Source organism: Callithrix jacchus, chromosome 5 (genome assembly GCF_049354715.1).
Source record: "Callithrix jacchus isolate 240 chromosome 5, calJac240_pri, whole genome shotgun sequence".
Lineage (NCBI taxonomy): Eukaryota > Metazoa > Chordata > Mammalia > Primates > Cebidae > Callithrix > Callithrix jacchus.
In genome coordinates, this window is record NC_133506.1 from 154,303,769 (window position 1) to 154,316,656 (window position 12,888).

Genomic DNA, 12,888 nt, shown 5'->3' on the forward strand with positions numbered 1-12,888 from the left:
AGTGTAAAGGCTTTGAGGCAGAATAGGAAAGTTCAAGGAAAAGGCAGTCAATTGGTCTGGAGCAGAGGGAGGAAGAGGCCGAATAATATTCAGAGATGAGGTTAGGCAGAAATCATTCTGGCCTTTGTAAGCAAAGCTTGGGCTTTCACATCTTACTCAGCTTAAAAAATCCTTGGAAGATTTTGAGCAGACAATTGATGTGTGCTTATATTTTAAAAGTATCAGTCTGCCTGCAGTAGAATATTATGAAGGGAAATTACAGAATCAGGAAGATCACTTAAATGGCTTACTGCCATAAAACAAAGAGATTATATTAGTTTCTACCAGTATGTTAGCAGTGGAACAGGTGAATTAGTTGGATTCTAGGTAGAGGAACTCTAGAATTAAAGCCTCAAGGGTCCTTAGGTTTCTCTACTTTGGACTTTTCATTGTCTACATCTCGGCCCATCAGAGCCAAAGTGAAAGGTTGGTTTTAATGCTAAACTACCTCCAAGCTCAGTAAGATACAACTCTTTAAGCATACCGGATTTTATTAGAATTTACCTCTTAAATACAATTCATTTCTCAGTTTTGTTTGCATCTCGCTAGGCTTTCATCTCCCAAAGGGTAGGTATTACTTATCTTGCCTTATTTTCTTTTAGCTAGCACAGTGTGTCTGGTTCATAATTTATTCCCTGGACTGGGGCTTGGCAGCCTACAGCTAACCAAATCTGACCCTCCCCCGTTGCTGATTTTGTGTAAGCTGGGGGCTAATTGTATTGGCTTTTAATTTTTAAAGGTTTTTTTTTTTTTTAAAGACACAAATAAAATCAAAGAGGAATGGTACAGTAACCAGGTGGGGCTGGCAAAGTTTAAAATATTTTCTGTCTGTCCCTTTACAGGAAAAGTTGTTTTTTTCTGCCCTGGAAACTCGTAGTTGAGCCACAACCAATAAATATTTAATAGAATGTTGTTTTCAGAATTAGAACAGACAGGTGAAATTCTGCTTTTTTATCTTCTCTCCAGAAGAGATCTCTCCAGAGTCTTTTTATTATAGAGTGAAAGAAATCCCAGTGGTATTCTTGACTTGTTAAATGATAAGACAGTATCTTGAAAAGAAAAGACGTAGATTTTTCAACTTTTTGTAATAGTGCTCTAAGAAGTGGAGAATCCTAGATAATAACATATATATGCATACTTTATACAGTTAAAGTTTCTATACTTTTAATTAAATATTGTGTATTTAGTGACGATAATTTTTTTTCTGTTTTTTTACTCTATTCACAATTTTTTGTTGTTACTTTATTGAAGTACCAAAGGCATTTCTTACAGATATAATTCTTGCTCATTCATTCTAAGGTGCAAAATAGCCTGTGGGGATAGGGCAAGGGAACTGAACCATGATTGCTTTCCCTGGTGTGGGTTGTGGGCTATGAGAAATAGAGGTAGGAGAGATCTTGTTTAGATTTTAGTGTTATTGTTTATTTGATTTTGTATAATTTCTACTGATATATGAGAAGGGATTGATTTTCTTTGTGTCTTTTACTTAATGTGAAGAAATAGAGGAATAGATTCATAATTTCAAAAATAAAGTAGGATGAAAAAATTAGACCATTTGTGTTCATAATTGATGTAGAACAGTCATTTCCTTGATTCAGATCAATCTCTAGAGTTTTAAAATTAATTTAACTTTTGTAAATAAATAATTATAAGCTCTTTTGCCTTTAACTATAATATTTGAAAAGTGGTAAGTCTGAAGATTGGATAGGTGGTTATTGTTTATATTAGCTTAAACATAAATGTAAAACATGTAACTGATCATTTTTCACAAAAACTTGACTGGCATTTGCTATTTAAATAATAAAGTCTTAATTGATGCTTTCTTCTGTTATTATTGTTATATTTTAAGTTATTCATGATAATGAAGGCTGATTTAAGGATTTCAACCTTTTTGTCATTAAAAATAATGCATTTGATGTTTTTATGACTTTTAAAAATAGAGCTATGACAAGTGCTTTCTTGGATCATCAGAAACTGCTGATGCAAATAGGGTATTCTGTGGTCAACTCGGTGCCGTGTATGTGTTCAGTGAAGCACTCAACCCAGCACAGATATTTGCAATTCATCAGTTAGGACCTGGATATAAGGTAGTAATAACTATAATTTTATAAATTCTATGGAGAGTCTGCGATGTAAAACATGGTATAATATAATTTTTAGTGAAAATATTTCTTCAGTATGGTTTCAGAATCATTTCTATTTTTCGGAATGTAGTCAGTTTTTATTGTTTGTTTCTTTTTGATTTAAAGATGCTTTTTTCTCAATTATTTTCTCTTTATAAACTTTTTTATTCTTCAGCATATTTTCTAATATGATGGCATGCCTTTGTTAACAATTCTGAAATAATCTTATAAAACTATTTTGCATAATGTATTTGAAATACAAAATTTTGAAATATATATTACATAGTGAACGTAATAAAAACATGTTAATATTAATTGGTGACTTGGAGAGAAGAGTTAAAGATTTAGAGGGAAACTAAGATAATATATTGCATGGGGCTGAAATTATTCAATTTTAGCTTGTATTTTTGCTTTAATTGTAGTGAGGGAGGAAGTAGGTACAGTAGTGAGTATACGCATTTAACAAAACTTTAATATAATTTATCATATTATTTCTGTTTTTTAACTTTACAAACAAAGACTTTAGGTAAGGTATAGCAGGCACATATGTGAGTTAGTTTTAAATGGGGAGGACACCTGGCTAGGGGAATACATAAGGGTTTTATTTAAATCACACTGGGAATTGTGAAGTCTCAAACTACTTGGAACTGAAAGAGAATTACATATTATAGTCAAAGTGTTTATAATTCTGAAGGAGTCTTGTATGGAAGTGCTGTTTTTTATTAAACTCAATTTAAATAATTAATGTGAAGATTGTGTTATGGAAAGGGAGTAGTCAACATTAAAAAATTCCCTCTTTTGCCTTTGTATTTTTGCGTTGATATTTCTCTTCTTATTTTTATGTCGTATATATATAAAGAAAGAAAAAGAGAGACAGAGAGAGAGGAAAGATTGATTTTACCCATATTGCAAGATCTTTTTGTTCTCAGTGACTTTAATAACCATAATAATACTAAATAATAATAATGCTATTATTTTTATGTCAAGGTAACCATACTTGCTGTCATAAATTTTCCATTCCGTTTTTCTTTACTAGTTCTGGAAATGTTGTGCTCGTATAGCTACTTTTTCTTTCATGGTTGTTTTTGTTGGCTTTGCATCCTGGTTCTGCCATTGTTGATCTTGCATAGGAATATTTTATTTTTGTAATTCACATTTTTCATTAATATGCTGCCTGCTTTTCTTTCCTATTTCTTTGAGTTGTTTCATAAAATACTTAAAGTATCTTTTTTAGGCTCTAATAGAATTATATTAAACAGAGTAACAAATGAAATATGAAAAGGTAGAATATCAAGAAAATACAAATGTGTAAATCATAAATACAATATGATTGCTAATGTGAAATTTCAGAATTGATGGGAGTTTCCTGGAAGCATCAAGGAAAAGGGCTATTCAGCAATTTTGTAATTCTTCTATTCATAAAGGAGCAAACTTTGTCCTGAACAGCTTTGCAAACTCTGTAGTATTCTTTTCACGTCTTCCTTGTCACATTCTTGTATAACAACAGTGATAATGAGCAGTAACCTTGTCACGATAACAAATAACTCATATGACATAGTGTATCTTTAGTATTCTTAACACACAGTAGAGTACCTAAACTCAGAACTTTTAAGAGATACACCTGTCAATTTGGGCATTGCATCAGAGAGTATTTTGTTAAGTTTTGAAAGTTCTCAGCTTCGTTGAGAACTAACAACTTTCCTTCTTAGTGGGGGTTGATGATAATTCCACAGGTACATGCATTTTCTTAATTTGTAAATATTGTAAGTATAATTGCTACCATGACTGGCTTCAGCAAAAAATTTTTATAATAAAAAATTTTCTTTAGAAATTCAGAGACTATAGGGAAGGAGGAATGCAAAATTGTGTTCTGAGAAGAAAAGCTGAGTTGTTCACACATTATAGTCTCAATTATCTTGGTAAAGTTACTTTCTGTGAGTGAAGGGGTAGAGGGCTACAGTGGAATTTTTAAGGTGTGGAGAATATAATAAGTAGTGGATATTTGGATAAATCACAAATGGAATTTAAATCACTTTGTGTTGTATCATAACATAGTATTTATATTTATTGCCTTAAGTTACATGGAACTTTCTTTCATTGTAATCATCAGACAATATTTATGATTCTGAACTTAGTATAGATGGCATGTCAACATAATGGGGGTTCTAAATTAATAAAATAAGTTAATTCTACCTTCAAATAATATAACCAAACTATGTATTCAGTGTAGCCTGTCACAGATGATTTTGACTGTTGGTCACTGGAGTGTTAGGTAATTTTTCTTCTGTGGAATGTTTGGTTTTGAACATTGCAGCTTATCAATAAATATTCTGTACCTGATTATTTTCTGGAAACAGTAAATAACTTAGGGTATCCCTTATTAACTTAATAAACCATTCAGTTTGGAAAATAAAATACAGAATACAGAAAAAAATTTAAAATACAGGAAGTCTCACTGTAGATTTGTCTAGTATAGTAAAATTTACTATCAGATAAGTTTACATGGATATCTATTTGGGATTCTTTAATATCTTCAAGATTATAAAACCTTGTGTATCAGATGGTCCTTTGATATAAGCTTGCAAATCAGATTTTAACAAAAAAAGTTTTGTATTTTATAATTATTACTAGACATTTTCTTATTGTTATGTTTACCCTATATGGCAAGCAGTTAGTCTTCATTGCCAGATATTTGAAAATTTAGCTTTGAGTTCTCTCCTTCATTTATGAAAATGATAGCATAATGGTTTTTATAATTTACTATATCATAATAAAATTTTAATTGATAAGAGAAAAAGCATAACACAACTCCCAAAATTAAGAATCACTTTAGCGGATTTCCAATAGTTGTATGGAGGGGTGAGTTCCTAACAAACTGATCTTCTTACAAATAACCATTTGTAAACTCTGCACATAATACAGGTAACATCTATCTGAGGGTTATGGCAGGCAGTCTTTAGAAGGTAGTCAAAATGTGAAACAGTTAGTCTGCATGGACTGATATCCCCATTTTTTTTCTTTTATAGGAAACTTTCTGTCCAGAGAAGTTAGGGTCAGATGCTCTGGGGCAAACAGCACTGTGTGGAGTTTGATGGGTAACCCCAGAAAAGAGACAGCTTGAAAGTGTTCGGAATTGCACATTTCAAAAAACTCAGTACAGATCTCCGGCTCACCCCTAATACCATGTATGATTATGGCAAACATAATAGATTATAAGTTAGGTTTCAAAACTGAACTGAAATCGGAAGCATCACACACAGAAGGCATGAGAGTCAATCATTGTATCTAAACAAGTAGAATGATCCTCTAATACAGAAATATCAATACATTTCAAAACAGTATTATCTCTACTGAGTAATAGTCCCACTATTTAGCATAGAAAACAAAAGTACTTATTCTAAAAACAGTCAGGGAAATGTGATTCATTCTCAAGGGAAGAGAAAATCATTATATACCAACTCTAAGATAACCCACATGTTGGTAATATTACATGTGGTCCATTATAACTAGTCAGGTAGAGTAAAATTTACTTACAATAAATTGAAGATAGGAAGTATCAGCTGTGAAATACAACAAAATCAGATGGCAATTCTAGAAGTGAAAAATATATCAGAATTAAAAATAAGCTTCATGGGCTTATTAGCAGAATTAATATAATAGAGAAGTAAATGAACTTGAATATAGATTGATAGAAACTTTGAAGAGCGTTATGAAAGATTGGGGTAAAAAATCGAATCCCAGAGATGTATGGGGCAATTTTGAAATGTCTAATAAGCACAGTATAAGAGAAAGAGCCAGAAAAAATATTTGAATAAATGATGATAGAAAACTTCTCAGATTTGGTAAAAAGGCTTATGTTTATAGATTGAAGAAACTCCGAAAACTCCAACTGAAATAAATTCAAAGATAACCAAAGTAGGCACATTACAGTCAAAGTGTGGAAAACCAAAGATAAAGAAAACGTCTTGAAAGCCAGCAGGAAAAACTAGACATTGACAAGGGAACAGTAATTTGAATATCTATACACATCTCATCAGAAAGCATGGAAGCTACAGAGGTGGAACAAAATCCTTAAAGCTCTGAAAGGAAGAAAAAAATCTACCGATCTAGCATTCTTTATTCAGCAAAAATATTCTTTAGGTCTTTTGAAAGAAAATTAAGAAATTTGTTGTTACTTGAGAAGAAAACCTGTATCATATAAATGTAATACATATGACAACTTAACAGAAAGATTTGGGGAGAGGCTATAAATACACCTATGTAGTTGAAAGTTCCTGTATTTTACATATCTTGATAGAATGATGTTGACTACAATTCAATGGCTAAAACAAAATTAACAAAGTCAAAATTTCATATTTTTTCTTGAATGTTAGGTAAATATGTATCCAATATTTCATTTACCCACAGCATATGCTATATACCCCTCTTTCAAATTAAAGATAACAAAGGCTCAATTGAAAGGAGAAACAAAATAAATCAATGCTAGCTACTACAGATAAGGTAAACTAAATTCAAATACATAGCCTTCACTAATTAATCCATTCATTTTTTTTCATTAAACAGTTGGGCATTGTTCTATCTGCTAGGGATATAACAATTAAATGAAACCAACAAAAATCCCTGCCTGTGTTTTGGGGAAGTAGGGTGTGCAGTATCGTGGGAGAAGACAGGTAACCAAAGAAAAATATTGTCTATATGGTGATAAGAGCTATGAGACACGCAAAACAGGTAAAAAAGATGGAAGCTGATGCTAGCCAGTTGGATATCTGGGGAAGAGCTTTAAGGACAAATGCCAGAGCAAGAATAAAGGCCATTAGCAGAAGCTTACTTCACAGATTAGAGAACACTGTGACTGTTTTCCTGTGACTGGCACAGAAGGAACAAGGGGAGAGTCAAAGAAGATTAATTCAGAGAGCAACTATATGCTTTCAGAGGATTGTTAGGATTTTGTTTTTGCTCTTGAGTGAGAGGGACAGCCATTGAAGTTTTGAGTGTCCTGGCCTGATACCAGTTTAAAAAGGATCACTCTGGTTACTATGGCAAATAGGGGGAAAAGGTGGAAATAGGGGACTGGTTAGGGAGCTGCTGCAGTTATTTAGTGAAGAGCTCTGGAAAGTGTTGAAACTCAATTAGGTTTTTGATAAAGCATATCTAAAATATCCAAAACTCTAAAAGGTCAGCTTTCAGATATACTTTGGAGGTAGTGCCAGTCGGATTTTCTGACACTGGGAATATGGGGTAAGGGAGCAAGAGAGGACCTAGAGGAGCAAGTAACCCCATGAATTTTAGCCTGAACAACTGAGCTGATGGAGTTGTCATTTACTGAGATGGGGAAGGCTATGAAGAAATACGTTTTGGCAAAGAAGATCAAGAATTTGGTTATGGACATAGGTTGTGGGCATAGTTGTTTGAGATGCCTGTTAGACACATCAAAATGGAATAATGGAATAAGTCTGGAGTTCAGAGCTGACATCTAGCTCAGAGATAGGAATTTGGCATTGGCAGGATATGGACAGGATTTAAAGGTAAAGGACTGGATTTAGGTACCAATGAAGTGTGTTCAAAGAAAAGATAACTGAGAAATGAGTACTTGGGAAAGCCAGTGTTTGTAGGTTGAGGAGATGCAGAGAAACCAGCAAAGACAAATGACAAGGAGAGCGAGGAATAAGGAAAAAAAAGCAGGAGAGTGTGGTGTTTTAACTTGACCTACTTGAAGTTAAATCTTTTTTCCTCTACATTGAGGATACTAATTGTCAAGTACACACAGGATAATAGACTATAAACTCCCATAATCCTACATAAAAAACAGTCTCAATAACAATACCAATAATGCCCAATGGTTATAGTTACTGAAAGCAATTCATTTGTTTTTGCATATGTTCTTTTCATTCTCCCTCTTGCCATTTTAAAAATAGTTGACATATGTTATAAGGTGAATTCTGTTCCCCTAAAATTCTAACCGTCAGCAGCCTGTAATGTGACTGTTTTTGGAGATAGGGTCTTTAAAGAGATTATTAAGATTAAGTGAGGTCGTTTTGGTTATTGGGTCCTAATGCAATATAACTAGTATCCTCATAGAGAGGAGGAAAGTAGGACACAGGCACACACAAAGGGAAGACCATGAGAAGACACAGGTAAGAGAAGAAGAGAATCTGCGGAAGAAAACCCTGCTAACAGCCATATGTCAGACTTAAAGCCTCCAGAACTGTGAGAAAATAAACTTTTGTTTAAGCCCTCAAGACTGTTCTTTGTCATGGCAGACCCAGCAAACAAGGTATTATCTACACTGTGAGCGCATACAGTTATTACATACCATTCTCTCTTAACTCTTACTTAGTCATAGTTCCATACGTACCTGTGTGTTTAAGGCTTATAATATTTCCTTATATTGATGTGTTGTGTCTTTCTGTGTTTTATTTCTTTCTGTAGTAGATTCCTCAGGAAGAGTTCATGAAAATAGTATTTCTTGATAAATGCATTTTGATACTAGTTTGTAAGGAGACTTTATGCTTGAAAGTCATTTTGCCTGGCTATAAACTCCCTGACTTACCTTTTCTTTCTTTGGATGTCTTAAATATGCTACTAATTTTTCTCTGGCATGAAGTATTGGCATTGAAAGTCTGTTCACAGTGTAATATCTTCTCTGTTATGAGGCACTTAGTCTTGTTAGATGTTCAAAGGATTTTTTTCCCTTTTTCCTTGAATTAGTAATTTTGCTAGATAGGTCTTGGTGTTGGTTATTCTGAGTTAATTTTTCAGGTATGGTGTGCACTTTCATATGTAGTTTGTATCTTTTCATATTTTAAGAAATTGTTCTTATACCATACTTTTAGAATTTCTATTTCCTTGTTTTGATTTTCTTCTCTAGAGACTTGACTATGCATGTTTTTTTACTTTGCTTATCTTTAATATGTGTATTAAATCACTTCTCTTGTTTGGCTTTCTCTTAAATCTTTATCTCCTTTATTTCTCTCGTTTTAAAATTTAAAAGTAAAATAAAATTTACAGAAAAGCTACATGCACAATGCCAATCAGTTTTTTTTCCTGAGCCATGAGAGTAACTACTGACATGATGCTCCATCAATCTAGAATATTACGTTCCTCCAAACAGAAACATTCTTTTACATAATTATTGTGTAATATAAAATCAAGAGGTTAGCATTGATGTGTTATTACCATTTAATTCTCAGACTCCATTAAAATTTTGCTAATTGTTACATAATGTCTTTTATAGTGAAAAGATGCAGTGTACTACATTTACATCATGATGAATCAAACAGTTTCTCAGTCTTCCCTTCATTTTCCATATAGATGCCCTCTTAACCTGAGGCAGGTATTGGCTCCTTTTCTGAACCCCCTCATGAATGCCTTCTTAACCCTTCCTCAGTTCTAGCACAATACACTAAGCTAGGCTGTTGAACTGATGCCTTCCCCATCCTTCTGCAGCCCCAGGTGTCTTTACCTTCTGCTGGGCAGCCCTCTTACTCAGATGCTGCCCTCTCTCTAGAACTCTTGACACCCCATCTGGGCTCACTCCCTTAGGCAGTGTGCTCCCTGTCCTGCTGGTGTTGTGCCTTCCCTGGCCTAGTTGCTTCCCTTTGTGCATGTTCTCTCATCTTCCTCGGGCTACAACAACCTGAACCAGATACTCCCAACCTTTCACCATGAGGATGCCCTCCTCTGCTTGCCCAGGCTCCTACATGCCAAGCCACATACCAAATTAATGATTTTCAGCTCTCACTCTAGATCCACTTGCCTCCTATGGTTTGCCATCTTCTCACAGGCAGATGCCTTCACATCCTTCTCTGTGTAGGTATACACAGGGAAGTGTTTAGTGTACATAACCTTCCTTACCTCTCACCTACTCAGAAACTTCATGTCAAGCCACAACCCACTTGCCTCATCCTTGTTGTTTCAGATGATGCTTATCACTTTCTTAGAATTTTGACATTATTAACTGGGCAGCTCTCCTACCTACCCTTCCTACCCTTCTTATGCTCTGACATCCTGCAACAAATTGCACTATGTTGTTAGCTGTAGGCTTTTTAGAGATGCTTTTTTCAGTAGATAGAAGTTCTATTTTACTCCTACTTTGATAGTGCTTTCTATCATAAAAAGTGTTAGATTCTGTCAAATATGTTCTTTGTGTCTGTTGAGATACTAACATGTTAATCAATCTAGGTACAGGCTTGTTAGTACTGTTGATCATTTCAAAGAACTGGCTTTTGATTTCCTTTTGTTTTCACTGTTGTTTTCTTATTTCATTAAGTTCTTCTATAATTCTTTTTAATTTTTTCTTTCTGTGTGTTTTATGCTTAGTTTGCTTTTTTGCTTTCAGGGTTATATGGTGGGTGGTTTGGTTGTTGATTTGAAATCCTCTTTTTTAATACAAACATTTACAGGTATAAATTTCTAAGTGCCTTAACTGCTTATATTTTGGTATTTGTGCCTTTATTCATCTTAAAATATTCTGTAATTTCTCTTTTGATTATTGCTTCTTTGACGCATTGTTATTTAGGAATGTGTTTATTTTCACATATTTGTGAATTCCTCAAATTCCTTTATATAATTGATTTCTAATATTCCAGTTTGGACAGATAATAAACTTTGTATTATCTTTCTTCATACATTTATTAAAGTTTGTTTTATGACCTGAGTTTGGTCTATCCAGGAGAATGTTTCATGTGTACTTGTTTTTGGAAACAGGGTCTCTCCTGTCACCTAAGTTGGAGTGCAGTGGTACAGTCCTAGCATACTATAGCCTTAGACTCCTGGGCTCAAATGATCCTCCTGCCTCAGCTTCCTGAGTAGCTGGGACTATTGGCACAAGCCACTGTGCCTAATTTTTAAATTTTTGTATAGACAAGGTCTTGCTGTTTTGCCTAGGCTAGTTTTGAATTCCTGACCTCAAGTGATCCTCCTACTTCAGCCTCCCAAAGTGTTGGGATTATAGGCATGAGCCACTGAGCCCAGCTATGTATACTTTAGAAGAATGTGTATTCTGCTGTTTTTGGGTGGTGTGTTCTGGATATGTCTGTTAGTTTCATTTGGTTTTTGTTTAGATCTTGAGTTTCCTTCTTGATCTTATGAATGGAAAGTTAAGTACTGAAGTGCCCAATTATTATTGTTAACTTGTCTGTTTCTCCCTTCATTTCTTTAGATGTTTCTTCAAGTATTTTAATGCTCTGTGTTAAGTGCACATATGTTTACAATTGCTATATCTTCCTGATGGATTGTCCTTTTTATCATTATCCAATGTCTTTTTAATATCTAGTAGTATATCTTGTTTTCAAGTCTGTTTTGTGTGATATTAACACAACCATTCCAGCTTTCTTGTGGTTTCTTGACGTTTTCCCCATTTTATTTACTTTAAATATGTTTTTATCTTTAAACATTCCATAAACAGTATGTTATTGAATCTCATTTTATTACCCAGTCTGACAGTCTCTGCCTTTTGATTTGATTGGTTATTTCATTCATCTTTAATGTGATTATTGGTATCATTATTGGTATCTGCCATTTTGCTTTTTGTTAGCTTCGTGTCTCATGTTCTGTTTATTCCTTTATTTCTTTGTTACTGGTTTCTTTGGATTACATGCTTAGTTTCTCATGTAGCATTTTCAATTTTAAAATATTTTTTTTTATTTTAAAAAGTATTTCCTTAGTGATTGAACTAGGCTTACCATGTACATATTAATTCACGGGAATCAGATTCAGATTTATACTAACTTCATTCTAGTGAGTTATATAAATGTTACTTCTATATAGCTCTATTTGTTTTCTCTGTTTTTTTGTGATATCATTATACATATAATATCTGTAGATGTTACAAACCCAACATGACACTATTATAATTATTGCTTCATACAATTGTGTCTTTTAGAGAAGCTGAGAGAAGAAAGGAGATACAGTATATGTTTATAGATTTTGTTATATTAATGTCTTGATTTATCATTTATGAATCTCTTCATTTTTTTCTGTGGGTTCAGTTGCCACTGAAGTTATTTCATTAGCTTAGTACAACTTTGCTTCCACCACCTTCGTTATGCTGAAGTGGTCCATATTGAAAAGCATGCATCATACTGTACTCATTTGAGTGTAATTAGCACAGAATATTCATACCTTCTTTTCTTCTTTTAAAATAATTATAACAGTTTTATTGAAGTGTAATTTACCTACCATACAACTCATTAATTTTAAGTGTAGAAGTCAATTATTTTTGATAAACTTACAAAGTTGTGTGGACACCACTACAATTTAACTTTAGAACATTTCTATCACCCCAGAAGGAACCCACCTGTCTATTTGCAATCACTCCTTATTCTCATCCCTGTCCTATTTATATAGTTTTTATATAATAATTCTTCTTCTGAAAAACCTGAAAGAAATAATATAATAAATATTGATGTTTATATAATAGCTTATACTTTCATATAAAATTTTTTCTTTTTAAATTTTTTTAGAGTCAGAGTCTCCCTCTGTCACCAAGGCGGGAATGCAGTGGCATGATCCTGGCTCATTGTGGCCTCAAAATCCTGGGCTCAGTGAACCTTCTGCCTCAGCCTCTTGAGTAGCTGGGACTACAGACGTGTGACACCATGCTTGGCTAATTTTTAATTGGTAGAGATGGGGTCTCTCTCTGTGTTGCCCAGGCTGATCTCAAACTCCTTTGTCTCTTGAAGTGCTGAGGTTACAGGTGTTAGTCATTGCGCATGTCCACCTTTAT

The 12,888-nt window shown here is 33.6% G+C and overlaps 1 protein-coding gene across 13 annotated transcripts in view; it reads left to right on the forward strand.

Moving 5' to 3' along the window:
- Nucleotides 1-12,888, forward strand: part of NBEA (neurobeachin) — a 730,940-nt gene that overhangs the window by 118,201 nt on the left and 599,851 nt on the right. For all 13 annotated transcript variants that reach the window (XM_078375287.1, XM_078375291.1, XM_078375289.1 and 10 more), the window contains one exon: nt 1,980-2,126. In XM_078375287.1, the coding sequence (XP_078231413.1) occupies nt 1,980-2,126 (147 nt within the window). The remainder of the gene's footprint in view (nt 1-1,979; nt 2,127-12,888) is intronic.